We start from the raw sequence: 27,820 nt of genomic DNA on the forward strand, positions 1-27,820 counted from the left end.
GGTGGCCAATGGAAATGAAAGAAATAGCTGACTCCACTAATTCTGTCCCTCCTGAAATCAAATGCTATATAGAGATAGATAGATATAAAATGAGATAGTAAATTAGAAAGCGCCTGGCACATAGTAGGCGCTTGATAAATGTTTGTTCCCTTCCATCTCTGGTGACTGGCAGATCTGCTTAACCCGGGATTCTTGGGAATCTCCTTTCTAGTGCAATAAGACCCAGATACCCAGGACTAGCAAAGTTTCTAAATGACAAGTCACATCAGAGAGACCCATGATTATTCCTCCCTTCCTTCCTCTCAAGGATGTAGGACGATCAGGGAGTCAGAGAATAAAATGCGGTGGCCAGGAAAGGGGGACAGGGGAGTGAATTGCTTTTGCATTATTTACAGATTAGCCCAGCAGAGCAAACCTACCTTCTCAGCAGAAATGACCCAAGGAGTTATGAAGGGCCCTTTGCTGCCCCAGAGAAGGGTGACAGCTGTGAGGTGCTACCACTAGCCAACACACAAACACAACCAGGCAAATGGAATAAAAGTCCTCAACCGGGCGGCTGGGTCCCACAGTGGAAGTGTCTCTTTCTCACTTCCGTCTCTTTCTCACAACCCCAGCCTCCCACCCCAAACTCCACTGCGTTTAAACACTGATGACGGTTCACACTGGAATATGGTCTTGGCAGCTGGGGGAAGGGGAAAGCCTGTGATTTCCATGGGTCCCCATCTCAGCTCTAACTGAGCCTCCTTTGACTTTGAGTCAGCAGGTCTAAGTACATTTTGGACCTCAGGAACCGGGGGTAAGAGTCTTTCTCCATGAGGCTGTGCACTTTCCCCTGGGCTTGGTCAAAGCATGTTAAGGAAGGTTCTTGCATGTTCTTCCTCGTTTCTTCTCTAGTTTGGAAGTCTATGTTCACCTGGAGACAGAAACAGAGAGCAAAGTCACGAGGAGACCAGAAGCCCAGTGATCGGGGACTTGTCTTGAATTTGTTAGATTTTGGTACTAATATTAATTAGAGCAAACAAGTTATATTTGCATAGTTCCTTATTTTATTTTGTTTAGCTGAGTGCAGGGAGTGGGGGGGACAACTAGGTAGCACACTGGATAGAGTAAGACCTGGAGTAGGGAAGATGAGTTCAAAACCAGCCTCAGACACTTATACTAGTTTATGTGATCCTGAACAAGACACTTAATTTAACCCTATTGCCCTCAGTGTCCTCATCTGCAAAATGAGTGGGAGATGGAAATGGCAAACCATTCCAGTATCTTTGCCAAGAAAACCGCAAATGGAGTCATGGAAAATTAGGCATGAATGAACAACAAATGATGGAGAGTAGACGTTAGATTAGAAGAAAGAAATCCAGATCCCGTGTAGAAAACTCTCCACATAGAAATTCCTTTTATCCAAAGTGGATCAGCAATTCTTGTGTAACTTCATCTTAAAGAGTTGCCTGAGATACTGAGATTTGCCCACAGTTAGTATGTGTCAGAGGCAGGATTTGAACTCAGGTTTTCCTGGGTTCAAATTCCTCTTCACTGAACCATGCTGTACCTCTATAAAGCTTTCTGCTTTTCAAAACACTTTCCCATAGGTGATTGGGTTAGATCTTTATCCTGTGAGGTAAGAAGGGAAGTTACCCCCACTTGACAGTTGAAGAAACAAAAGAACAAAGAAATGGAGTGATTTGTTCAGACGTGAGTAATTATAAACTGAGGAGGAACTGAATTAGGTTATTTCTAAGGTCCCTTCAGGTCTAATATGCTATGCGATGTTAATGGGAGGACTGAGGTTAGAACGCAAGTCACTGAACTCCCCTTTAGAGCTCTTTCCAAACTAAATTCAATTCAGTGATAACTTCTCACCCTTCAGCAGACATTCCTAAAACAATCTCTTATCTTTCCTTTTTTTTAACCCTTACCTTCTGTTCTAATATCAGTTATAAAACAGAAGAATGGCAAGGGGTAGGCAAAAAAGGTGTCAAATGACTTTCTCATGGTCGCACAGCTAGGAAGTATCTGAGGCCAGATCTGAAACCCAGTCCTCCCAACTCCAGGCCTGGTGCTCTCTCCATTGGGCTATCTAGCTGCTCCCTCCCTTATCCTTTCTTAAGTGCAAAATAAACACATCTGTCAAAGATCCCATTTTTTCCCCCAGGTTCCCCCTTCTATACTGAGTTCAAATCTGGCCTGAGACACTTCTTACCTATGTGACCTTGGGCAAGTCACTTCACTCTATTGTCATATCACATATAAGATAATATTTGCAAAGCCCTTAGCACAGTGCCTATCACATAGTTGGTGCTTAATAAATGCTTCTTCCCTTCCTTTCCTCCCACATACATTGGTTTAATTTTTCAGGCTTCTCTCTCTTCCCCCTAAATCTCACCTAAAACTTGAAACAGTCCCTTCTGATTTTTCTGCAAACAAGGGTCCTACATCAACACAGTTCTTTTCTAACACATCACTTAGCATGTACCTTCAGCTAAGCCATCTTCAGTCTACTGGACCTATCATCACCACTTCTTCTGGATGAGAAAATTGGAATCCATCCTCTGAAACCATCTTGAACTTAGATTGGCCAATTTTGGCCTTTTTTGGGCTCAGTTCTAGACCTCTGCAGTAATTTCAGACCTCTCTATTCACACCCATGTACCACTTCTTTTTTCCAATTTCCCCTTTATATATTATCTTTCCCCATTAGAATATAAGCATCTTGTGGGCAGAACTATCTAGCTTGCATGTATTTAATATGTCCAATACTTAGCATAGTGCCTGCAGTAAGTACTTTATCAATGTTTTATCTTTCTATCTACCTGTCTGTCTGTCTATCCATCTATATCTATCTGTCTGTCTGTCCATCCATATATATCTGTCTGTATGTATGTCTATCCATCTATCTACCCATCTATCTGTCTATCTATCTGTCTGTCTCTCTGTCTGTCTATCTATCTATCTATCTATCTATCTATCTATCTATCTATCTATCTATCGCTCCTCTCCTTGAATTTCTAAGTCTTTGCCACCATAGGTGGTTAGCAACAGTTATAAACAGATGGAGTTGGTAAGGCTCAACTCAGGACAAATAGATTTCTTCTTGGAACAGACAATCAGAGAGAATGCTGACATGTTCCACCACATACAGCCAAGATGAGTAGAAATCTCCTAGACAACAAGATGCTTGCCACCAACATACCTCTCGAGGGGCCTGCACATCTACAAACTCCTCAAAGATTCTATGGGCCTTGGAAACCAGCTTGGTGGTCGACCGAGTCTTCTTGAACTCCTCACAGGCTAGCCAGAATTCCAAGTTTTCCTCACTGAACTCAGTCTTCAGAAAAGCACGGAATGCTGCCACTCCATCTATCATGAGAGAGAGGAGAAAAAAAAAGGGGGGGGGGGAGTTAGACTACTAGAAGAAGAGATAGGAATGTTTCCTAGAGATTTGCATAATTCTAAATTTCCAATCTTCTCTTTACCCCCTAAAACAGAGATTTTCAACCTAGGGGTCTATGAACTTGGTTTTTTTAATATTTTGAAAACAAAATTTCACTATTATCGGTTTTCTTTGTAATCCTATGTATTTTACTTTATGCATTTTAAAAGCATTAGTCTGAGAAGTCCATTGGTTTCATCAGACTGCCACAGAGGTCTATTACACACACAAAACAAGTTTAAAATATGAACATTTAGCTCTTCTCTGTTCTTAGGCCACCCACTGGATGCCCAATCTTCAACAGCCATCCTTCAAGAGTATATGGACAGGGGGCAGCTGGGTAGCCCAGTGGATTGAGAGCTAAAGACGGGAGGTCCTAGGTTCAAATCTGACCTCAGACACTTCCCAGCTGTGTGACCCTGGGCAAGTCACTTGACCCCCATTGCCTACCCTTACCACTCTTCTGCCTTGGAGCCAATACACAGTATTGACTCCAAGATGGAAAGTAAGGGTTTTTTTTTTTTAAAGCATATGGACAGCTCTTAGGGGAGCCAGGATAGAGTGTGTATGGTATACTGTAAACCCCTCACCATTGTAGGTAAACAAACCAAAGGGCATCCCTACTAAAAGCAGAGGAACAATATTGTCTTCTTCCACCAATAACAATGTGTGTGTGTGCAGGATAACATTTTAGGAAGATTATGGTAGGCAAAAAAAGTCCCTTTCACCCCACACTTCACCCTCCTCTTTAGACTTTCTTTTGGAATCTCTCCCTTACTGAGCACCTCTCTGAAAAAAAAAAAGACTGTAATATTATTGAGGACAAATGTATCAACATCATCATAAGTAACAAACCACTCTTCATGATTCCTGATGAAAGGTATGACACAGTAGATAGAGGTCAGCCACAAAGATCTGGATTCCCATCCTGTCTCAGACACAAACTCGCTGTGTGCGTATGGGCAAATCATTTAAACTCCTGTTGTTATTAGTCCTTCGTTTTGGAAGACCAATGACATCACAATGAGTGAAATCTTGGCTTATACACAAATTGGATTTCAGTGAGGCAGAAATGCACCAGGTTGTCAGCTTCACTCTCTTCCAGAGTCATTTAAGTCCAGTGGCCAGACAAAAGTCAGAATGACTGACTGGTGGCAGCCCAGGACACAGTGGGTAACCTTGGCATCTTCAATATCAGACTAAGCTCTAACTACTCCATACCTCCATGATGCCTGCCTGAGACACCTTCATGGCCACTGGAACAAATTTATTCTCATGCGCCCTTTTAGCCAGAAGTCATCACATGCTTAGAGTAGTCACCTCACCCTCACCCCAGATGGCCAAAAGCCTGTCAGCTAGTCTTAATCTGGTTTAACCCATTTGCTAAGATGATTTTCCCAGGGTATAGCAGCTTCTTGAAGCCATAGGTAAGAGTTGGGTGACAGGTAGACACCAGAGATGGGTGAACATCCTAGCACCTCTGGTGAGAAGGCCCACTGAACCTCTTAGTGTTCCAGACACATTGTGTCCTAGGCAATGAATTACCATCAAGTAGAGGGAATTTCTATAAAAGGCGAACTTTCAGGTCTAGACTCCCTCCAAAAAAAGATCTACCGATCTCTGATATTTTAAGTCTACCAAGATAATATCAAAATGTAAGTTCTTTGTGAGAGGAGATTGTTTTATTTATTGGACTTGTATCCCTGTTGCCCTGTTGCCTGGAGCATAGTATGCACTTATTAAATGTTTGATGAGTGAGTGCCACCATAGAGCCATGGAAAGAAAGGAAGATCCCACTTTGTACGTTTAAGAATTTCTGAACACATGTCCACGTACCTCATAAGGTTTTTGCTGAAGAAAAAATGAGATCACAGATTCAAAACTATAAGGGACCTTAGAGACTATCTAGTCCAATGCCCTTATTTTATAAGTGAGGAAACTGAGGCCCAGAGAAGCTAGGTGATCTGTCCAAGGTCATGTAAGCAATGAGAGCCAGGAATAGAACTGACATCCTGACATCTCAGAGTATTTACATTTACATGACATCCCAACATCCCAAAAACCCTGACATCGAGTAGTCTTTTCACTTTTCCCATAGTCCCTGAGGATAAGCATGAAATCCATATGATAAAAGTAGGATGATAGAAACCCAGATTTATATAATACTTGATAGACTGCAAAGTATTTTTATACGAGGCATAAAACAATCAGAATTGTGCATACTTACAACCAGATCTGGGAAGCTAGGTGGTAAAATGGTTAGAGCACTAGGCTTGGAATCAGGAAGACTGATCTTCCTGAGTTCCAATCTGGCCTTAGAGATGTACTAGTTGTGTGACCCTGGACAAGTCATTTTATCTTGTTTGCCTCAGTTTCCTCGCCTATAAAATGAGCTGAAGAAGGAAATGTCAAAACCACTCCAGTATCTTTGCCAAGAAAACCCCAAATGGAGTTGTTAAGAGTTGGACACCACTGAATCTTTTGGGGGGCAAATTGGTGGCATAGTGGATATAGAGTGCCAGGCCTGGTGTCAGGAAAATTCATCTTCCGAAATTCAAATCTTAGTAGAAATCTGGCCTCAGACACATAGTACCTGTGTGACCTTGGGCAAGTCACCCTTCTTGCCTCAGTTTCCTCATCTGTAAAATGAGCTAGAGAAGGAAATGGCAAACCACTCCAGTACCTTCGTCAATAAAACCCCAAACGAGGTCACAGAGAGTCAGACATGGCTGAAAATGACTGAACAACGTTAACTAGTTCTAACCGGCAAATCATCTCACCCACCATGCCGTTCTAAGAGTACAGACTCTCAGGATCTGTTCCAGCAGAAACTCACGGGGAATTGGATGGGAGGTGTTATGGAAGCTGGCACAGGGCTGTGTTGCCTGAAGGTAGAAGAGCCAGGAAGGTCTGAAGTAAATTATAGAGTTTCTACCAGTAACCTCATTTACCCCTATTCCTGTCACTTACACAACCATTCTTATAATCACAACATTTTACAGCTGACAGGGACTTCGGAGATCAGCCAGTCCAACAACACCCACCTATTACCTCGAGGCCCAGAAAGGTGACAGAGTCTACACGGCCCAATGTCACATCAGTTCACTGGCAGAACTGGGATTAGAATTCTGAGAGGTCCAACCTCACATCATTCCAGCATACATTCCAGCCTTGATTTGATCCCCATTCTCTCCCATAGCTAGTCAGTTTCCAAGTCTAGTTGATGCTTTTCAGTCTTTTCAAATTTATTCCTTCTTCTCCATTTCCTCAGCTAAAGGCCACCCATTCTCCATTTCTTTCCCCTCTCCTCCTTTTCCTTCTCCTTCTCTCTTCTGTCCTCCCTTCCTCTCCCTCCCCTTTCCTCCCTCCCAGCATGGATAGATATTCTCTGCCTGCCCCGAGAGAACCATACGGCAACTTGAGCCTTGGCAGATATCTTCTCCCTGCTTCCAGCTCTCTATCACTTGTTACTGAGTTCAGTCCTTCTCCACACTCTCCCATCGGTTGATTGCTGAACCAGAAAAATGCTGATTACACTAACACACTAGATAGAAGGGTGGCTTCTGGCTGGAAGCCCTAGTGGTTTCCATACTCCAGACAAGAAAGTTGTGATTTCAGCCAAGAGTGGAAAAAAAGGGTCTATGGGTCCCAGAGCCAAAAGACCTGAGTTCAAGTCCTTCTTCAGAAGCTTACCTGTTTTCCTGTTTCCTCAACTGTAAAATGGGGATAAGAAGACTACCTACTTCACATGGCTATTGTTGGGATTAAATGAGATATCTATAAAGTGCTTAGCAGAGTAGGTATGTAATAAATGCTTGTTTCCTTCCTTCCCAACTACCCTGGCATAATAATGATAGGAGCCACCAGACCCCATAAAGGGAGTCATCTTGCTAGGTTTGTACCAGGGCCTTTGCCTACCCCTGTCCTCCTGTGTATTTGATCCTTTAATATGGTCTTATAAACATGAAAAAGTCTGAGGATGCTAGATAGCGGGCTGTGGAGCAGTTTCTATAACTTGAAGAGAGGGGAACAGCAGCAGAGGGATCAAACTAAGTTCCCTGGTGATAAAAATGTAAAAATGGCTAATTAGCAGCCTGGCAAAGAAAATATATGACAAGGAAGCTTGAACATTCCCCACCCAACTGACAAAGACTTTTCTGAGAATCTTTAGCATAAAGAATTCAGTTAGACCATTATTATCACTTTCATCCAAACTTCATCACCTTAAACTTTATTAGTGTGACAGTCTTCCCCTAGGTGGCACAGATGATAGTGTGGGTCTTTCAGTCAGGAAGACCTGAGTTCAAATCCAGCCACAGACACTACTGGCTGACTGACCACTATGCAAGTCACACACACACAAAAAAAAAAAAATCTGTATGCTTCAGTTTCCTCATCTGTAAAATGGGAATAGTCAAAACACTTATCTCCCAGGGTTGTTGTGAGGATCAAATGAGGCAATAATTGTAAAGCACTTAGCACCGTGCCTGTCACACAGTAAGTGCTATATAAATGTTAGCTAACATTATTATTATTGGTTTCCCCCACTTCTACTTCTGCCTATCTGATCTGTCCTGTATAGCACTAATCTTCTTTAAATATCATTTGAATTGAGTCCCAGTTCAAGAACTTCTAATGACTCCATGTTCTGCCACGTCCAAATTCTTGTCTATTATTCAAAGCCTTCCATCAAGTGGCCCCACTTTATCTCTCATAGCTGTCCAGTGGGCAGCCTCCATTCTCATCACATTCAATACACATGATAGACTCAATCTTGTCTTCACACCTTTGTTCATTCCATCTTCCTCCTTCCTCACCCTCACTAGATCCCCTCAGCCTATCTAGATCCCACCCATTCTCCAAAGTCGAACCCTATTTAATCCCTCCATGAAGCCTTTTAAGACTGCTCTCTTCAAAATTCCAATAATGTCTTGAGCCAGTACTTGCTTATAAATCCTTTGTTCTCCAATTTTCTGACTGAATCTTAAATTAAAAGATTTAAAAGAAAAATTAGATTAAAATAAAAAAGGCCCAGAGTTACATGGATAGGAACCCTTCTACACAAACTGGACAAGTGATCACCCAGCCTTTAACTTGAAGACCTCAAGTAAGGGGGAACCCAGTACCTCCCAAGGCAGCCCAAGGGGCAACTTTGTCTCTTCAGCCATACTACAAGCTCTTTAACTGGCACAGTACCAAGCCCTTATAGAATGATTTCACTTGAGTGAGCAACTGAGGATAACTCAGTGGGGATGAACTTAAAAGTGTTTGAGGGGTTATCAAAGATGCTATTTGTACAATTGATACCACTTCCCCTATGGACGCCAGCAGGGTGTGTTAGTGAGGATGCTAGAGAAAGGCAAGGGCAGGGAGAATTCTCTGGCTCTATTTTATTAAATCTAGCCCCCACCAGGGATGGAAAACATGTTCTAAAAGCTAGAAATCACTGGCTCTTGCTTTCCCGTGCATTGCAACTTGCAATTTGTGTCGTGTTTTACAGAGGGCTCCTTACCCCCTCTCAGCAGATAGGCCATCAACTCATATCCCCTTCAAGTCAGAGAGAGTTACACCAGGCTTGTAGCCAAAGAGGATAGCTGGGGATTAGAGCAGCTGAATGAAAATTAGAGTTCTGTTCCTTTCTCCCTTCCTGGAACAATTCCAGGAAGCCATTTATCTTCTCTATGCTGTAGGTTATCCCTCTCTGCAAAATGGTGGTGAGTGATCAAGACTTCAAGCATTGAGTATTACCTGCTGTCATGCACAATACAGGAAGCCATCCACAATCCTGGCAGTTTATCAGTCAGTGCTCCCTCTTCTGTGGATGATGACGTTGGAGAATTGAGACAATTATCCAAATAGCTAGATAATTCCTTGTACTTAGAAAATTGCCCCAATTCACCAAAAATTCGTCCAAGTCTCAAAATGGCCATAACTACAGTCGTCACATGTTCCAACCGAGGCACAGAGAGAGCTTAACTAAATATGCAATCAAAAAGTCCTGAAGAAACCTTGTCAAAATTCCTTCATGCTTTCAGATAGATTCGACCCCAGGGCCCTCCACAGTCTCTCTAGTGGCAGCGGTACCTTACTCTAGCACCACGCTTGGCACCTAGTAAACATTTAATCAGTGTGGGCAGAAATTGCATTTAATTAATTTTTTAAGCCCTTACCTTCCATCTTAGTATCAGTTCTAAGACATAAGAGCAGCAGGAGCTAGACAGATGGAGCTAAGTGATTTGCCTAGGGTCATGCAGTTAGGAAATGTCTGAGGCCAAAATTGAACCCAAGACTTCCTGGCTCTAAGCCTGGTGCTCTATTCACTGTGCTAACTAGCTGCCCAATTTAATTAAATTCAGTAGAGGACAGAGCCTGGAGTTCAAACCTACCTCAGGCATTTAACAAGCTGGGTGACCCTGAACAAGTCACTTCTCTGTTTGCCTCAATTTCCTCGTCTGTAAAATGAAGTAATAATAGCATCCACTTCCAAGGATTGATATGAGAAACAAATGGGATTATATATGAAAATTATTTGAAAAAATAACTTGAAAGTTTTAATTTTGAGATTTTGAAAAATTGAAAAATATTTGAAAAGCAATTAATATAAGTGATTAATTTAATTAAAGCCTGGCACATGGTAAGCACTATATAAATACTGACTATTGTTAATATGCAGCTGTTGTGAGCAAGACACTATACTCAGGGAGTATACATTCTCTTGAGAACACAAAACAAGTGCCCAGATAAATTAATGAGGAAAAAGGAAGCATTAACTGGGAGAGAGGAGGAATCAAGAGCAGTATCTGAGCTGAGCCTTAAAAGAAATCCAGGGGCAGCCAGGTGACACAATGGATAGAGCACCAAGCCTGGAGTCAGGAGGCCCTGGGTTCAAATCTGACCTCAGACACTTCCTAGCTGTGTGATGCTAGGGAAGTCACTTCACCTCATGTGCCTAGCCCCTACCTTTCTCTCTTAGAATTGATACTAAAACAGGAGGTAAGGATTTGAAAAAAGAAAAATGAAGAAATCCAGAATTCTCCAAATAAATCTAACCTATTTGATGTTCCTCAAACACCACCCTCCATCTCCCAACTCTATACTTTTGTACTGGATGTCCCCCATACTCAGAATTTTCTGTCCCCTCAGAAAACAGCTTCTCAGTTTCCCTGGCTTCCTTCAAGATTCAGCTTAAACCTTGTCTTCTAAAGGAAGGATTTCCCAATCCCCCTAGCCGCTATCCTTCCTCTCTGAGATTATTTTTCATTAATTATTTCCATATTTTCCTCATTAGAATGTAAGCTCCTGGAGGACAGGAACTATTTTAGCCTTTCTATTCCCCAGAGCCTGGTACAATCCTTGATTGCTTGTTGACTGACTGGCTGACTGATTCTAGGCAGGAGGGAATGGCCTTTGAAGATAAACTGAAGGAGAGAGGTAATATCCAGTTTAGAGAACAATCAATAAATCAGTTTGGCTAGAAAGAATTCACAAAGGAAAACAGTATGAAATGAGGGGGACAAGGGCAAACCACAAGGAGACTGATACCAGGCAGAAGAGTTTGTCTTTTATCCTAGAGGCAATAAGGAATTACTAAAGGTTTTCATATGTGCAGTCATTAGGGTGGGACTTGTGCTTTTAGGCACGACTGGGTGGATTGGAGAGGGGAAACTGGAAGAAGGCTTACCCCCTAGGTTGACTATCTCCAATTAATCCTGAATATAATTGGTTAGTGTATCATAACCTGCAGGTTGTCATCCCCATTAAACTAGGAGCCTCTTGAGGACAGGCACTGTCTTTTGACTTTCTTCATATCCCCAGGGATTAGTATATATAGCTTTGTTGTTTAGTTGATTAGTTGTATCTGACTCTTCTTTTTTTTTTTTTAAACCCTTAACTTCTGTGTATTGGTTCCTAGGTGGAAGAGTGGTAAGGGTGGGCAATGGGGGTCAAGTGACTTACCCAGGATCACACAGCTGGGAAGTGTCCAAGGCCAGATTGATTTGAACTTAGGACCTCCAGGCCTGACTCTCAATCCACTGAGCTACCCAGCTGCCCCAGTGTCTGATTATTCTTGACCCCACATTTGGTGAGGTTTTCCTGGCAAAGATACTAGAGTGGTTTGTCATTCCAGTTCATTTTATAGATGAGGAAACTGAGGCAGACAGGGTTAAGTCACTTGCCCAGAATCATACAGCTAGAAAACAGCAAGCATTAAGTATTACCTAAGTTATTATCCAAAACATAGGAAGCCATCCACAATCCCAGAGACTGTCCTGCTCACAAGCCTGATGCTTATCCGTCGCTACCTTTTCTATGGATGATGAAGTTAGATAATTGAGATGATTCTCTGAATAAGCAGATAATTCTTGGTACTTAGAAAATTGCCTCAATTCACCAAAAATTCACCCAAATCTCAATTTGAGGCTGGGTTCGAACTCAGGTCCTCCTACTCTAGGGCTGGCACTCTATTCACTATACCACCTAGCTACCCCTGTACAGTGTACATAACAGGCATCTAGTACATAGTAGGGCCTCAATGGGAATGAGAAGAAATCAGAAGTGTTTGATGTAGCTGTAAGGAATTTATGAGCTAAAGAAAGCAGGCAAAGAAAGGGTTACCCCTCCTAAGTCCCTTCCCTGGATGCATCTTTGACCTGGAACAATTGACAGCTGGTTAGGGAACAGATTGTGACTGGGATGCCTTTACAGAGCTCATAAAGAGCTGCAGAAAATGTACACCTGGCTTCTGTCTGGCATCCCTTTCTCTCCATCACTCTTCTTCCTGCCCCCTTCTCACTCTGATCCAGTCCCACCCCTCCATTCCTTCTCCTTTTCATATTCTGTGTACTAGCTCCAAAAGCTGGGGAGGAGAAGGGGTCACCCAGCACAAACAGAAGGGTCATCCATGAACTCACAATGACCATGGGAACGGAGCTGGCAGGCCTTCTGAAGGCCTGGTGAGAAAGATGCCCCACCTCCCAGATTCTGGGAGCAGATGGAAGCCCCAGGGTCTTCAAAGGACAGCTCTCTTCCCCCTCACCCCCAGCTCTGAATTTCTTCCCCACATTTTCTGTTTTTATACATGCTGGCAAATTAATTAGATGAGACCCCAGTCAGGCACTCTTCTCTTCCCACTCACATCTTTTCTTCCCCCTCCATATCCACCTCCTACCTCCTCCCAGCAGTCTTTTCACCTGCTCTTCTCTCACTGCCTCCTAATCTGCTTTCTCTGATCCTCTTTTTTCCCTCCCAACCTTTGCCCTTTTTTCTTCCCTCCCTCCTCCCCCAGATTCTCACCTCCTTCCCCCACCCCCTTAGCCAATAACCTCCCCTCCTCTTCTCTTCCAAAAACAATTTTGCGTCTGAAAGTCCATTTACTGTGCTTGGCTGGAACCAGAGAAGTGCTATCACAGGGACCCTCTCACAGAAGCTTTGTGAGCTTTACTATCATTGGCCTAATATGCTTTGCATATGCTGTGCTTTCTTTACCAGGATGCCTGTCTATCTCCTAATTCTGAGGTCCTGCCACCTGGCTCAGACCCCATCATCAGGAGGGTGCACAGCACCCCTACAGCCCTCTGATCAGTCCGAAAAGGCTGGCTTCCCCCAGGACCTGAGCAGAATCCTGCAAATGTGCATGGAATCGACATGTTCAATCACACGTGCCCAGCAGCTAAAATAAACTTGACTGAGTTTGAAGGCAATTTAGGGTGGGAGGAGGAGGCACACAGGCAGGCAGGCTCACAGCCAGGAAAGTCATCATCTCTTCTCTCTCTCTTCAAGTTTACTCGGCGTAAGAAACTCTATCTCTGGGGTTCCCTGGCTAGGTTTTCTTGCAGGCAAATTCTTGTACCCTCTTAGATTAGGAAGCTAGGGTCAGAGTTGAAAAGGAACAAGAGAACAGGAAATTGCAAAGCTCCTTGAATGACCTCAAACTTCCCCATAGAAACAAAAATCTGTCTTCAATACTAATATTTTACTTGAATTGCTGCTTGTCAGCAAGTCACGGATTACGGCGGTCTCCAAAGAATTAAAAATGAGCAGCACAAAGAAGGAAATTAACTACTAGATATATATCTTATATGAACAGTTATTGACATCATTTCTCCCACCATTAGGCTCCTTAAGGAAAGAGACTATATTGGTCTTGGTGCTGAAGTAACTACACACAGCAAACACTTAATAATTGTTTGTTGACTGACAGCCAGTCAGTATGGAGGCAATAAACATTTGGTAAGTACCTACTAAGCCTGTGTGTGTTAATTGCTGGGAATTTTTTTTTTTAAATGGTAAAAAGCTCCAGCTCTCAAGGAGCTCACAGTCTGATGGAGAAGATAACATGTAAGTAACTGTGTACAAACAAGCCATCTCTGGAATATATAGGAAATAGTCAACAGAAAAAAAAAGGCATCCGAATTAAGAGGGTTTGAGAAAAGCTTGTAGAAAGTGGAATTTTGACTGAGACTTGAAGAAAGCTATGGAAGCCAGGAGGCTGAGATAAGGAAGTAAAGTATTCCAGGCATGGGAGATAGCCAGAGAAATGGTCCAGGGCCCAGAGATGGAGTGACATTCAAGGAACAGCAAGAAAGCCAGTGTCACTGGATCCAAGAATGTGTGGTAGGGATTGCAAGGAGTAAAAAAAATTGGAAATGATGGTAGGTGTTGGGAGACTGCAGATAAGCAATGAGAAACTTCAAGGGAAGAAAAAGTCTCCATATCACTATTAAGTAGAGAAACACACATTAAAACAACTCCGAGATACCACCACACACCTATCAGACTGCCTAATATGATTTTAAAAAAAAAAAAAGAAAAATTATAAGTGTTGGAGGGAATGTGGAAAAATCGGGACACTAGTACACTGTTGGTGGAGCTGTAAACTGATACAACCATTCTGGAGAGCAATTTGGAACCATGTCCAAAGGGCCATAAAACTGTGATCAGTCTTTGATGCAGCAATACCACTAATGGGTCTATATGCCAAAGAAATCAAAGATAGGGGAGAGGACCTACTTGTACAAAATATTCATAGCAGCTCTTTTTGTGGTAGCAAAGAACTGGAAACTGTTACAAATTCTCAGTTTGAATATAACAAAACGGAAGAGTTGTCCACCGATTGAGGAATGGCTAAATGGGTTGTAGAATGTGATTGTAATGGAATACTATCGTGTCATAAGAAATGGCAAACAAGATGATCACAAAAAGCCTGGAAAGACATATAGAAATGATGAAAAATGAAGTGAGCTGAACCAGAAGAACATAGAACATAGTAACAGCATTAAAGTGTGATGATCAACTGTGAATGACTTAACTATTATTAGCAAAGCAAGAATCCAGGACAACTCAAAGGAACTCGTGCTGGAAAAGGCTATGCACTGCCACAGAAGGAACTGACGGAGTCTGAATGCAGATTGAAGCACGCCAATCTTCATTTCATTTCCTCCGTGAATTTTTCTCTTGTGTAAGCAACATATGTCTTCTTTCACACCATGATGAACATGGAAATATGTATTGTATAATAACACGTGTACAACCTATATCATATTACCTGCAGTCTCAGGGAAGGGGTAAGGGTGAGAAAGAGGAGAAAACATGGTTTGCAAAATGTCAGAAAATGATTATTGATAACTATACCAACATTCAATCTGGAAAAAAATTTTTTTTTATTTTTTAAAATTATGGCATCAATGAAATGAATAATAGGAAGAGAATGATAATAACTGCTAATTATATGGAGTTTTAGTTTTGCAAAATGTTTGAAATATATTATCCCACTTGAAAACAAAGAGTAGGGGGATAAACATTTATATTGTTCCTACAAGCAAGATTGCTAAGCATGTTTTACAAATATCTCGCTTGATTCTCACAATAACCCTGAGAGGTAAATGCTATTATTATCCCTATTTTACAATAGAGGAAACTGGGGCAGAGATTTAGTGACTGGACCATGGTCACACAGTTATTAAGTACCTGAGTTCAGACTTCATTCCAGGCCCAGAACTCTATCAACTATAACCATCAGCTTTCTTTAGGAAGGAGAGGAAATAAGCATTTATTAGGCATCTACAAGATACCAGGCACTGTGCTGAGTGCTTTACAAATAATATGTTATTTAATCGTGAGCTTCAGAATAGTCCCATGTGATAGATGCATTTGTTATTCCCATTTTGAAAATGAGAAAACTGAGGTAGAAAAGTTTCTCAGGATCACAGAGCTAATGCCTTAGGCAGAATTCAGACTCAGTTTTTCTTTACTTCAAATCTAATCCCCTAAGCCACCAAGAGGAGAAGATGGGCTGGATGGAGTGGACAGTTCAGTACTCTAGTGGTAATTCAGTAAAATCAGTATGTTAGGGAGAGTGTAGACAGGAACCACACAGGATAAACTATGGCCTGCATCATTGGAAGGAACAACCAAATGCATGAAATCATAGATCTACGAGTATTTGAGCATGTGTTTATGTCACCTTAGAACAATGAGATGAGGAATAGTAGAAGAGTGCACGGGAGATGCAGAAAGATAGGAGTGGTACTAGGAATGATGGTGGGAGCAGGATTTGCAGACTTCTTAGATGCAGAGCTGTGGGAAATATTTTTACAACACTACCGGAGAGCCTGAGGAATTTAGAATGTGACATTCCTAAAAACCATTCGGTATCTCATGTAAGACATTACACCAAATCTGAGAAAACAGGAGCCTATTTATTAGAAGTAGAGTGACTTGTCCAAAGGCTCACAGTGAAGCAGTAGCTCTGAAGGAGAGCCAGGTCTAAAATATATGATTCACTGGACAGTCCTGACATTCAGGTCATAGTTATGAAGAAGGTAAAGTCTTGCTGAGGGGAGCTGTCCAACCTGAGCTCTAAAGAAATCAGCAGGAATTGGGATAGGAATAGAAGGATAGAAGATTTAAGGAAGACATGGTTAAAATTTCAGAAAGATTTCACAACAATTAAAATTGTCATCAAATCAGTTGACTAGCATTTATTAAGCCTTATGTGCAGGTACTGTGCTAAGAAGACAAAGTAAGGATAGCCCCTGTCCTCAAGGAGCTTCCATTCTGTGTTTTTTTAAATCCTTACCTTCTGACTTAAAGCCAATACTAAGGCAGAAGAGCAGTAAGGGCTAAGAAAATGGGGGTTGAGTGACTTGCCCAGGGTCACCCAGCTAGGAAGTATCTAAGGCCAGATTTGAATTCAGGATTTCCTGTGTCCAGGCCTGACTCTCTATCCACTGAGCCATCTAGCTTCATCCACTAATGATCTCTTAATTGCCAACTCTAAAAAACTCTTTGGAGCAGCCAGATGGTGCAATGGTTAGAGAGCCAGGACTGGAGTCTAGAAGACTTGTCCTCCTGAGTTCAAATTTGATCTCTGACACTTACTATCTGTGTGACTCTAGGAAAGTCATTTAACACTTTTAACACTGTTTGCCTTCACTTCCTCATCTATAAAATGAGCTGGGGAAGGAAATGGCAAACATTCCAGTATCTTTGCCAAGAAAATCCCAAATGGCATCACAAAAAGTCAGGCACAACTGAAAAACTAAACAACAACAAAAAAGAACCCTTATTAATGAGATCAAAGATAAAGTCCCTTGTTTTGCATTCAAAGTTCTTTATTGCCTGCTCAGTTCCTAAAATTCTAATTTTTTGCACTGATTTTATTGATGTATTTAAATGATTTATTTATTGATTCTAAGGTGGAAAGTAAAGGGTTTTTTTAGGAGAGAGATAAATCATTGTTTACTTTGGAGTAGGCAGTTGAGGTTGAATTATGAGATCAGACACCATGTCACAAAGGGTTTATAAAAGAGGAAAAACTGTTGTCCTGTATTGTCTAAGCTTCTTTGGAAAACTTGCAGATTTCCACAGAAGCAAGCCAATTAATAATTAGAAATGCAATAGGCCTTTGATATAGAAGAATTTTAACTTTGGATACATGAGGAGACATGAGGAGCAGGTCAAGGAAAGAGGGCATTTCTGTCCTGCCATCGTGTAGTCAGTGAAGTCATCTATAAAACTTGCCCAAAAGGCAATATACCTATAGAAGGACAAGGACCAGCCAAGGGACCAATCCTGGTGAGATATCCTCTGGACAGGAGGAGAAGGGAGATTGGTAGTCACACAAAAGACATCCTCCAAACCTTATGTCCAGGTTTGGCCAAGCCAGATTGGGTCATGGTCTTTGCTCTGCCAATAAATAGCGGTGTGGTCCTGAGAAAGCATCTCTGAGGCTAAGTTTCTTTATATGATCTCTATATGATGTACAGATTAAAGACTGTCATAAGGAAGAGACAAAAGATTTTGAGGTCGGCCCCAAAGGGCAGAACCAGGAAATACATTTACATCACTAAAAAATAGATTTTTAGCTCAACACAAGGAAAGATTTGCCAAAAACGACGGCTGTCCAAAACTGTAATAAGTTTCTCCAGGAAGTAGTGAGTTTCCCATAACTGGAGGTTTTTAAAGAAAGGGCTGGAAATCTGTTAGTATATATTTGCTTTAGGATCCCTCCCTTTGAAAAAAAAATATTTTTGTCCAAGAGCATGGCCTTTTGGGACTCAACTCACAGCCAATATCACTGCCTCCCCTGCTAAAATTATTTTGCATTGATTTTGTAGTTTCTCATCAATGTACAAGTTATATCCCCTTGGTGGAATGTAAGCTCCTAGAAGGGAGAAACTTTTTTGGATTCAGAATCCTCTATGCTTAGTAAAAGCACCTGCTAAATACTTTTCGAATGTGAGTTGAATCACTCTCTAAGAAAGCAGTGCTTATTGGAGGATCTGTTCCTTTCAGATTTTAGTAAACAATCTTTTTAGGTCCACATGTAAGTATAGATACAAGGAACAATTCATCAAACAATAAACATGGGAATACAAAGAAAGGCAAAACAGTCCCAGTCCTCAAGGAGCTTGCTTTCAAGAAGCTAGGTTTTGAACTCAACATGGAGTAAGTGCTGGGCCTGGAGTCAGGGAGACCTGAGTTCAAATTTGACCTCAGACACTTATTACAGCTATGTGACTCTGGTTAAGTCACTTCAACTCTGTTTGCCTCAGTTTCCTCATCTGTAAAAATAGGGATAAAAATAGCACCTACCTCAAAGCAGAATGAGTTGAAATCATTGTAAAGCTGTTGGCACAGTGCCTGGCACATAGATGCAATAGAAATGTCAGCTATTATTGTTATCGCTACGTTTTAGGGAAGAAAATAACATGTATAAATAGTTACATGTCAGAAACTTTCAGATGAGAGAGAAAAACAATTTGAAAGGAGAAAGCACTAGCAGCTTGGGGATTCAGGAAAGGTACATCTGAGCTGAGACTTGAAGGAAACCAAAAAATGCATATTTCCCTGGATGGATGTCACTCTAGCAGCAATAAATAGTCAAAGGGTAGTATCTAGAATTAGCAGAAGGAAGGGGAAGCCTCCAAAACCTTAATAATCTGCAAGATTTGCAAGATCTCCAAGAGTACATCAATATCAGTGGCATGTGATGCTGGCAGCACCCTTTTGGCCACTTTCTTCCTTTCAGGTACTTGCATAAGAGAAAAAACTGGGTCCCTATGAATGAAGGTTACATCTGGAAGGAAGGGAAAGAGCCTGACAATGAAAAGAGATCAATAATGGGTGGTTAGAAACTCCAGAAGGCTAGGCACAATGGATGGAGCATGAGCCCTCGAGTCGATAGGTCCTGGGTTCAAATCTGCCCTCAAAATTCCCTACCTTTGTGACCCTGGACAAGTCATTTAACCTTGTTTGCCCCTCTGTTTTAGAGTTGTTCCTGAAACAGAAAATAAGATTGTTTTGATTTTTTGTTTTAAAGAAAAATAAAACAAAGATTCCAGAGGGAGAGAAGCTGATCTGAACTCAGGAAGATAAGCCTTCCTAACTCCAAGTCTGGTACTCTATCCATTGTGCCATCAAGCTTCCATATATACTGTATATACATTTGAAATATATAATCACATGTCTGTGTGCATGTGTGTATGTTTGTGTATTTATAACACACATAGAGAGGTTTCTTCATTCTGTGCCCATCCCTGCATATGGACTAAATGACTTCCTTCCTTGCCTGCCATTAGTCCTGGTCTTTGATGGGCATCAGGCAAATAAAGCCCCAACCCCTTAGACAAATGCAGGATGACATCTTGGCTTTTTTAAGTCATCTATTAAGCAGATGTTGGACAGAATGAATAGTCCCAGTCCAAGGTCCCACACTATATGGCAGACATCAAGGTCAGAAGATTAACGTGGTGTTGAAATCATGGGAGAAAGGCAATCTTATAAACCCATTTGTACAATTTCATCCCCCAAATCTGGACTTTGTGATGCCTGGGAAAGGGACTAGACTAAAGCTGACTTTGTATCACTTTGTATACTGGGCACAGGATACTTGAGAGAACAAATTTATATATTTTTTAAACTCTTACCTTCTGTCTTAGAATCAATACTGTGCCTAAGATACTAATTAGAAATCTTTTTTTTTCTGCCCATTTAGAGAAAATTCTCTAGAGGACTGATAATCTGAGCTGTTATATGCATGCACCCATGACACACACATCTGTGAACAAGACATAAATCAGCAAAGCCACTTTTTTGAACCACAGACCCATAAATGGACCTTCAAAGTCATTTAGTCCAGACCTTCCATTTTGTATGTAAGCAAAGAGGCTCAAAGGAGAGAAATTAAGTCACTGAAGGAGTGAAACTTGAATGTGGCTACTGAGGAGCAGAGAACAGCCCTGTAAACTCCAACCTGCCCAAGGTCCCCCAGCTTATCTTCCTCTGGGATAGGATGAAAGCCAAGGAGATAGAAGAAAGACCAAGGCTTCCAGCTCCTGGCTCTGGGTCTCCAGCAGGCTCCCAGTCAAAAGCAGGAGGCTACATTTGTGTAACAAAATCAAACTTTCACTGATATGGAAGTTGCTGAGGACGCTCACTCTGTAGCAAGAACTGCTCTGTAGCAACAGGACCTAATTTTGAATCTTCATATCGATAAGTGAGAAGCAATACAGCTTAAAGGAGAAAGAGTCCACTTTGGAGTCCAGAAGATCTGGGTTTGAGTTCTGACTTTATGGAAAAAGTCGTTGGACTTCTCAGTACCTTTGGCAATTCTCTAAGACCATAAGTTGCAAGGGACAACTAAGAAGCACAGTGGATAGAGCACCAAAGCCTGGAGTCGAGAGGATCTGAGTTCAAATATGAATTCAGACACTTCCTAGCTGAGTGAACCTGGACAAGTCTCTTAACCCCATTTGCCTAGCCTTTTCCCTTCTCCCTTAAGAGTTGTCACTAGGACAGAAAATAAGGGTTTAAAAAGAAAAGAAATGGGCTTCTGGATCAAAGCACACTATTTTTCACTTTAGTTTACTTGGTTTTTTTTATTTGGGATGGGGGGGTTGATTTTATATGAGTATTCTCTTACCACAATGAACGAGATGGAAATGTGTTTTGCATGATAATACATGTATAACTCAGACCAAATTGCTTACCATTTCCAGAAAGGGGGAGGAAAGGGAGGGAGACAAGTTGGATCTTATAACTTCAGAAAACTTATGTGGAAAGTTATTATTATGGTAATTGATAAAACAAAATGTCTTTTTTCCATGTTTAATTTTTTATTTAATTAATTTAGAATATTTTTCCATGGTTACAAGATTCATGTTCTTTTCCTCCCCTCCTCCCACCCCCCACATCCCATAGCCAAAAAGCAATTCCACTGGGTTTTACATGTATCATGGATCAAGACCTATTTCCATATTATTAATATTTGCAATAGAGTGATTGTTTAGAGTCTATATCCCCAATCATATCCCCATTGAACCATGTAATCAATCATATGTTTTTCTTCTGCGTTTCTACTTCCACAGTTCTTTCTCTGGATATAGATAACATTCTTTCTTATAGGTCCCTCAGAATTATCCTGGATCAAAATAAAATATCTTTAAAAAAAAAAGGGGGGGGGGGCAGCTTGGTGGCTCAGTGGATTGAGAGCCAGGCCTAAAGATGAGAGGTCCTGGGTTCATATCTGCCCTCAGACACTTCCCAGCTATGTGACCATGGGCAAGTCACTTAACCCCCATTGCCTAGCCCATACCAATCTTCTGCCTTAGAAATCAATACATATTATTGATTTTAAGATGGAAGGGAAGGAAGGGAAGGGAAGGGAAGGAAGGGAAGGGAAGGGAAGGGAAGGGAAGGAAGGAAGGGAAGGGAAGGAAGGAAGAGTACTAATGACAATAGAGGTAGAACATCCATAAAAGAAATTGACCTTCTCCCATACTTTTGGATTTAACTTAGAAAACCTACACTATTGAAGTGATGGGAGAAAGGAAAGGGAAAGACACTTCTCTAATGAGTCGGTGCTTTATACCAAGCCTTCTAGAGGGTCAAAAGAGAAGCATCTATAAAATATCTACTATGTACCAGGCTCTGTTCTAAATGCTAGAGACAGTCCCTGCTCTCATGATTCTATGCTCTTTCAAAATAATATTGCAAGAACCATAACTGGGAAGATGGGAAGAGGGGGGAATGGTTAGGTGACACAGTAGATAGAGCATCAGCCTTGGAATCAGAAAGACCTGGGTTCAAATCTGACCTCAGACACTTCCTAGCTGTGTGACCCTGGGCAAGTCACTTAACTCCTATTGCCTATTCCTTTTCCTTCTGTCTTAAGAGATATTACTAAGACAGAAAGTGAAAGTTTATAAAAAAGAAAAGAGCCACAACTAGTAATTTTGGCACCTGGAGTAAGGAAAACAAATAAATCCATGATTCATGATATAAAAAATAATACAAGTAATTAAGATAAGCCTAACTAAGTAGCAGAAAAGTTATTATGGCAGTTCAAAGATAGCTGTTATTAACACCACCAGGAATCTGAGAGATTCCCATTGAATAATGATTCTTGATAACTAGGTATCATGGCCCTAGTTAGGAAGGAGGAATTTGCAGACCAGCTGACAGAGGTTATGTTAAACATTTCTGCTGTTATATTTCTGTGCCCAAGGGCATAGTTCCTTTGCCCTAGTTATGGTTCTGAATGTTATATACCGAGAGCTTATATACATAAGTGAATTAGCTGGCATTAAAAGGATCTCTCTTCTCTTTCTAGATTCTTTCACTTGGCAATCTCATTTTCTTCCAAAATGTCAACAATCATTTCTAAAGGATGACTCAGAGACCTCTTTCTTTATTCTGGACCTCTCTTCTTAATTCCAGACCCTCATCTCAAAATGATGACAGAGTAACTTTTTTTTAACCCTTACCTTCTGTCTTAGAATCAATACTTTATATTGGTTGCAAGGCAGAAGAGTGGTAAGGGTTAGGCAATGGGCATTAAGTGACTTGCCCAGGGCCACATAGCTAGGAAATGTCTGAGATCAAATTTTAACCCAGGACCTCCCATCTCTAGGCCTGGCTCTCAATTCACTGAGCCACATAGCTGACCCTAGAGCAGGGCTGGTGAACCTTTTCCTAGTTTGAGTCCCAGAGGGCAAATTCAAACAGTCTGAGAGTTCTGGAGAGAGTTGAGGGAGAAAGTGCTTGCTTTGGTCAGTTGGACATAGGAATGGTTCATGCAAAAAATGTCCTTGGTTGCTGGGAAGAGGGGGAATGGAGCAGCTCCCAGAAAGCCAGCTGTGCACATGTGCCATGGCTTTGCCAACAAGGCCCTAAAACATCTTTATTTGGATATAAACGTGGTCCCTCCACCCTCATTTTCCTCAAAACTCAAATATCCCAAACTGAGCTTTTTAAAATTTTTAAACCTTACCTTCTGTCTTAGAACCAATACCGCATATTGGTTCCAAGGCAGAAGAGCAGTAAAGCTTAGGCAATGGGGGTTAAGTGACTTGCCCACAGTCACATAACTAAGAATTGTCTGAGGTCAGATTTGATCCCAGTCTCTGATCTCCAGGCTTGGCTCTCTATCCAGTGAGCCACCTAGTTGCCCCTTCATAAACCTTTAAAACACGGTGATGATGATGGTTGCATTTATTTTGGGACCCAAGAGAATTAGGAGCCCTCATCACTTTGCCAGTGGGCCCTTGGGCAAATCACCTGACCTCTCTGTACTTCAATTTTCTCCCTACTATAAAATGGGCATTTTATAATTTTTGTCCTATGCCAAGGTCCAGGTTTCTCCCTTTGGTTGTGTCCAATTCTTCGTGACCTCATTTAGAATTTTCTTAGCAGAGATACTGTAGTCGTTTGCCATTTCCTTCTCCACATTTTACAGATAAGGATTGAGTGACTTGTTCAGCTAGTATCCAAAGCCATATTTGAACTCTAAAGCTATAACATAAGATAAGCACTTATTAAGGGCTTTTTAAATTTTTTAATAACCCCTGTGAATTGGTTTGTGTTTGTTGGAGATGGGCACCAGGGAAAGCACAGGGTCTTTGGTCTGTAACACTCCGGTGATTCAGCACTTTCTGAATGAAGTAAAACAGGCCAACAGAATTCAAATGGGAGGAGGACAGAGATATGTGAAGAGTGATAAGTGTCATCCAAGTATGGAAATCCTGCGTAATGGAAGTCAAGGGAGGGAGGACAGGGAGGAAAATAATCACCACTTTGCAACTCACATGGATCTCTGTCCTTATTTCCTTGGGGAGGTGGGGGGAAGGTCTGAGAGGTAAGGAGAGTTAAATAGAGGCTAGTCTACTGGAAGCTGGACAAATGACAAGCCATGTGCCCAGACCTCGTGAGGACTACAAGCTGAAGATGCCTGCATGCCTGTCCTCCAGCATTCTGTCAGATAGAATTTCCATCAAGCTCCCAGACTGAGTTGAGAGATGTTGGGGCAGAAAGATGTCCATATGCATTGTACTCACACCCACGCACGCACACAAACACACACACCCCTCTCCTCCAATGCAGAAGCACATTCCATGAAGACATATGCACATAGACATAGTCTCTCCCCTCCAGTGTAGATACATACATACACACACACACAGAGGTGTGTACATGTGCATGCACAAACACGTGTATACACACACATACCCTTAAGCAAAAGTTCTGAACTCCAATCCAATCAAATCTAACTCCTCACTAGACTGAAAAGAGAAAAGGATGCTAAATGACAGCGCATTCAAGTTATTTCCCTGTCTACGGAATAATAGACCATGTTCATATCCAAGTAAAGATACCATGGGGGGGAAACTACATGGTGGCTCGGTGAACTGAGAGTCAGGCCTTGATACAGAAGGTCCTGGGTTCAAATCTGGCCTCAGACACTCCCTAGCTGTGTGATCGATCCTGGGCAAGTCACTTAACCCCCATCGCCTAGCCCTTACCACTCTGCTGCCTCAGAACCTATACACAATATTGATTCTAAGGCAGAAGGTAAGGGTTTTTAAAAAAAAGATCCTCTGTCATCAGTTTGAGATGAGGGTCTAGAGTTCAGAAGAGAGGTCCAGACTAAAGAAATAGATCCCCCTGGAAAGAAATATAGCTTCAGCACTCCATGGCATCCTTTCCAATTGGCACCTTATTATTAGCTTTGGGTAAAAAAGAGAAGCAGGTTGTGGTTTAGGTAGACAGAGAGCTGGAATGAGAGCTAACAAGACCTAGGTTCAAGCCCTATCTCTTGGATGAGTGACCCAGGACAAATCATCTCACTTCTCAGTTCTCTAGGAAGTTGCAAAGGTATCAAACTACATGGGAAGAGGGAGTTTCTTCATCCTAGAGGATCTAGTCTCTATCACTAAAAAGGAAAAGGGTCTATCCACCCTCCTTAGGAAGAGTCTATGAACACCACCACCTCCACTGGTTCCACACTAGTATTTTCAACTGCTTTTTTTTTTAAGCCCTTACCTTCCATCTTAGAAGCAACACTGTGTATTGGTTCTAAGGCATAAGAGTGGTAAAGGCTAAGCAATGGGGGTTTAAGTGACTTGCCCAGGGCCACACAGCTAGGAAGTGTCTGAGACCAGATTTGAGCCTAGGACCTTCCACCTCTGTCCCTGGTTCTCAATCCACTGAGCCACCCAGCTGCCCCTCAACTGCATTTTTAAAGAATGATCCATGTCTATTTTTTAATAAAACTGCTCTCAAGTGTTATTCCATTTTTCAATCCTCTTAATCCTAAAGTTTTAGAGATCACAAAGGGTTTGCTTATCATAGGGTGTAAATCAATTAAATCCCAGTCTAGTAGTACCCAAGAAGATTGTGTGGAGTTCCCAGCCCTCCTTCTGGACACCTTTCCCCATCTCAGCTTTGAAACATTTTTTGACAACCCTGCAGACAGCTGGACTGAATTAAACTTCCCCTTGGAGGTGACTGACTATTGCCCAGTCTAAGATTCCTGAAGGCTGAACAATGAGTCGGGCACATGAGGATGTGGGTATCGCAAAATCATAACATAACAGAATATTTAAGCTGGAAGGGACCTTAGAAAAGATCATCCAGGGAGCAAGTAGGTGGCTCATTGGATTGAGAGGCAGGCCTCAGAGATGGGAGGGCCTGGGTTCAAACTTGGCCTCAGGCACTTTCTAGTTGTGTGATCTTGGGCAAGTCAATTAAACTCCATTGCCTAGCCTTTACCACCCTTCTGCCTTGTGACCAATATACAGTATTAATTCTGAGATGGAAAGTAAGGGGTTTTGTGTTTGTTTGGTGGTGTTTTTTTTTCAAGAAAAAAGAAAAGATCATCCAGTCACAGAATCACAAAATCTAAGAGTTGGAAGGGGTCTCAACAGCCATCTGGTCCAATCTATACATCAAAGGAATCATTGTAATAACATCTGTAAAAAGAAGTCATACAACCTCTGATTGGAAACTTCTGAGGAGAGAAAACCCATCTGGGCTACCACTAGTGACCTGTTCCACTTTGAGACAGCTTCAATAGGAGTTTTTGTTGACATGAAGCCTAAAACTGGCCTCTTTGCAACTTCTACCCATTGCTCTTGGTTCTGCTTTCTGGGACCAAACTGAACAGGTCTAATCCCTCCACAATATTTCAAATTTCTGAACATGGTTATTATGTCCTCCATTGGTATCTAGGCTAAACATCCCTCATTCCTTCAAATGATCTTCATATCCAATTCAGAATCAAATAAGATAATATTTGTAAAGTGCTCAGCACAATGCCAGGCACAGAGTAGTTTAATAAATACTTATTTTCAAAATTATATAATTTTATTATGAAGCCATTAGCCATCCTGGTTGCCCTCCTCTAAACACTCTCTAGCTTTTAATCAATGTCTTTCTTAATCTATGGTACTCAGGACAGAACAAAGTACTTCCAGTGGGTTCTGACGAGGGCAGAGCTGTGTGTGAGACTAGCGCTTCCCTATTCCTGAAAGTTAAGCACCATTTAATTTAGCCTAAGATCACATTGTTGTTGTTGTTTTACTTTATATTGATGTTGCAAACCACTGAACTCCCCAGGTATTCTTCAAAACTATTGTTATCTAATTCCTTTAGCTATGACATTGACTATTTGTACCCAAGTATAAGACTGGACATTTCATCCTCTTAGGTGGAGCCCAATGCTTCAGGCTGTTGAGATCCTTTTGGATTCTATGTTATCCAGTGTGTTAGCTATCCCTTTCAGCTTCGTGTTGTCTGTGGATCTGATGAGCATATCATCTATGCCTTTATCCAAGTCATTGGTAAAAATATTAAGCAGCACAAGTCAAGCAAAGATCTCTGGACTACTGTGCAATGACCTCTTGCTATGCTGGCTTGGAACCATTAAAAATGACTCTTTGAGCCCTGGTGATCTTTTCTGTTTTGAATTCATCTGCTTATACTATTGTCTAATCTGTAACACTCCATCTTCTCCACAGGCATAGTATGAGAATTGTCTCTCTTCCTCATTTTAAGATGAAACTGAGGCTGAGAGGTCCAATAACTTGTCCGAGTCAAACATCTAACCAGTGGTAGAACCTCAGCAAAAACTGCTAACACTGAATCCAATGTGCAATAGTCTAATGGCTCCCTGTTTAAGTATTTAAAATCACAGGAGATGATGAAATGTGAGGGGAGAATGAAGTGATAGAGCTGGGTGGGCTAACTGCCAGTATAACTTTAATCCATGTAACCTGTTTTGTCTTCTGTTAAGAGAGGGCATTGGACTAGATCAAAGTTCTTACACTATAGCCTGGAGACTCCTGAAGGTCCCTTAGACCCTTCCATAGTCCCCAAAGTCAAAATATTTTCATCATAATATCAAGATGTTTTAATTTCTAGGAAAGCAAATATTTACAGATATAATCCACATAAACAAAAACTCTTAGAGGGTGGGAGAACTCTTGATAATTTCTTAACATATTAAGGGGTCCAGAGACCAAGAATTTTGAGAACCCCTGGACTAGATAATCTCTAAGATCCTTTCCAGCTCTAAAATTTTACCATTATATGTTTTGTTCTGAGGCGGGG

General features: G+C 41.5%; 1 protein-coding gene across 2 annotated transcripts in view; it reads right to left on the reverse strand.

Moving 5' to 3' along the window:
- Positions 1-730: 730 nt before the first annotated feature.
- Positions 731-27,820, reverse strand: part of RGS8 (regulator of G protein signaling 8) — a 65,219-nt gene continuing 38,129 nt past the window's right edge. For both annotated transcript variants that reach the window (XM_044674349.1, XM_044674350.1), the window contains 2 exons: positions 3,191-3,357; positions 731-913 (listed from right to left, as the gene is read on the reverse strand). In XM_044674349.1, the coding sequence (XP_044530284.1) occupies positions 731-913; positions 3,191-3,357 (350 nt within the window). The remainder of the gene's footprint in view (positions 914-3,190; positions 3,358-27,820) is intronic.

Source organism: Gracilinanus agilis, chromosome 4 (genome assembly GCF_016433145.1).
Source record: "Gracilinanus agilis isolate LMUSP501 chromosome 4, AgileGrace, whole genome shotgun sequence".
Lineage (NCBI taxonomy): Eukaryota > Metazoa > Chordata > Mammalia > Didelphimorphia > Didelphidae > Gracilinanus > Gracilinanus agilis.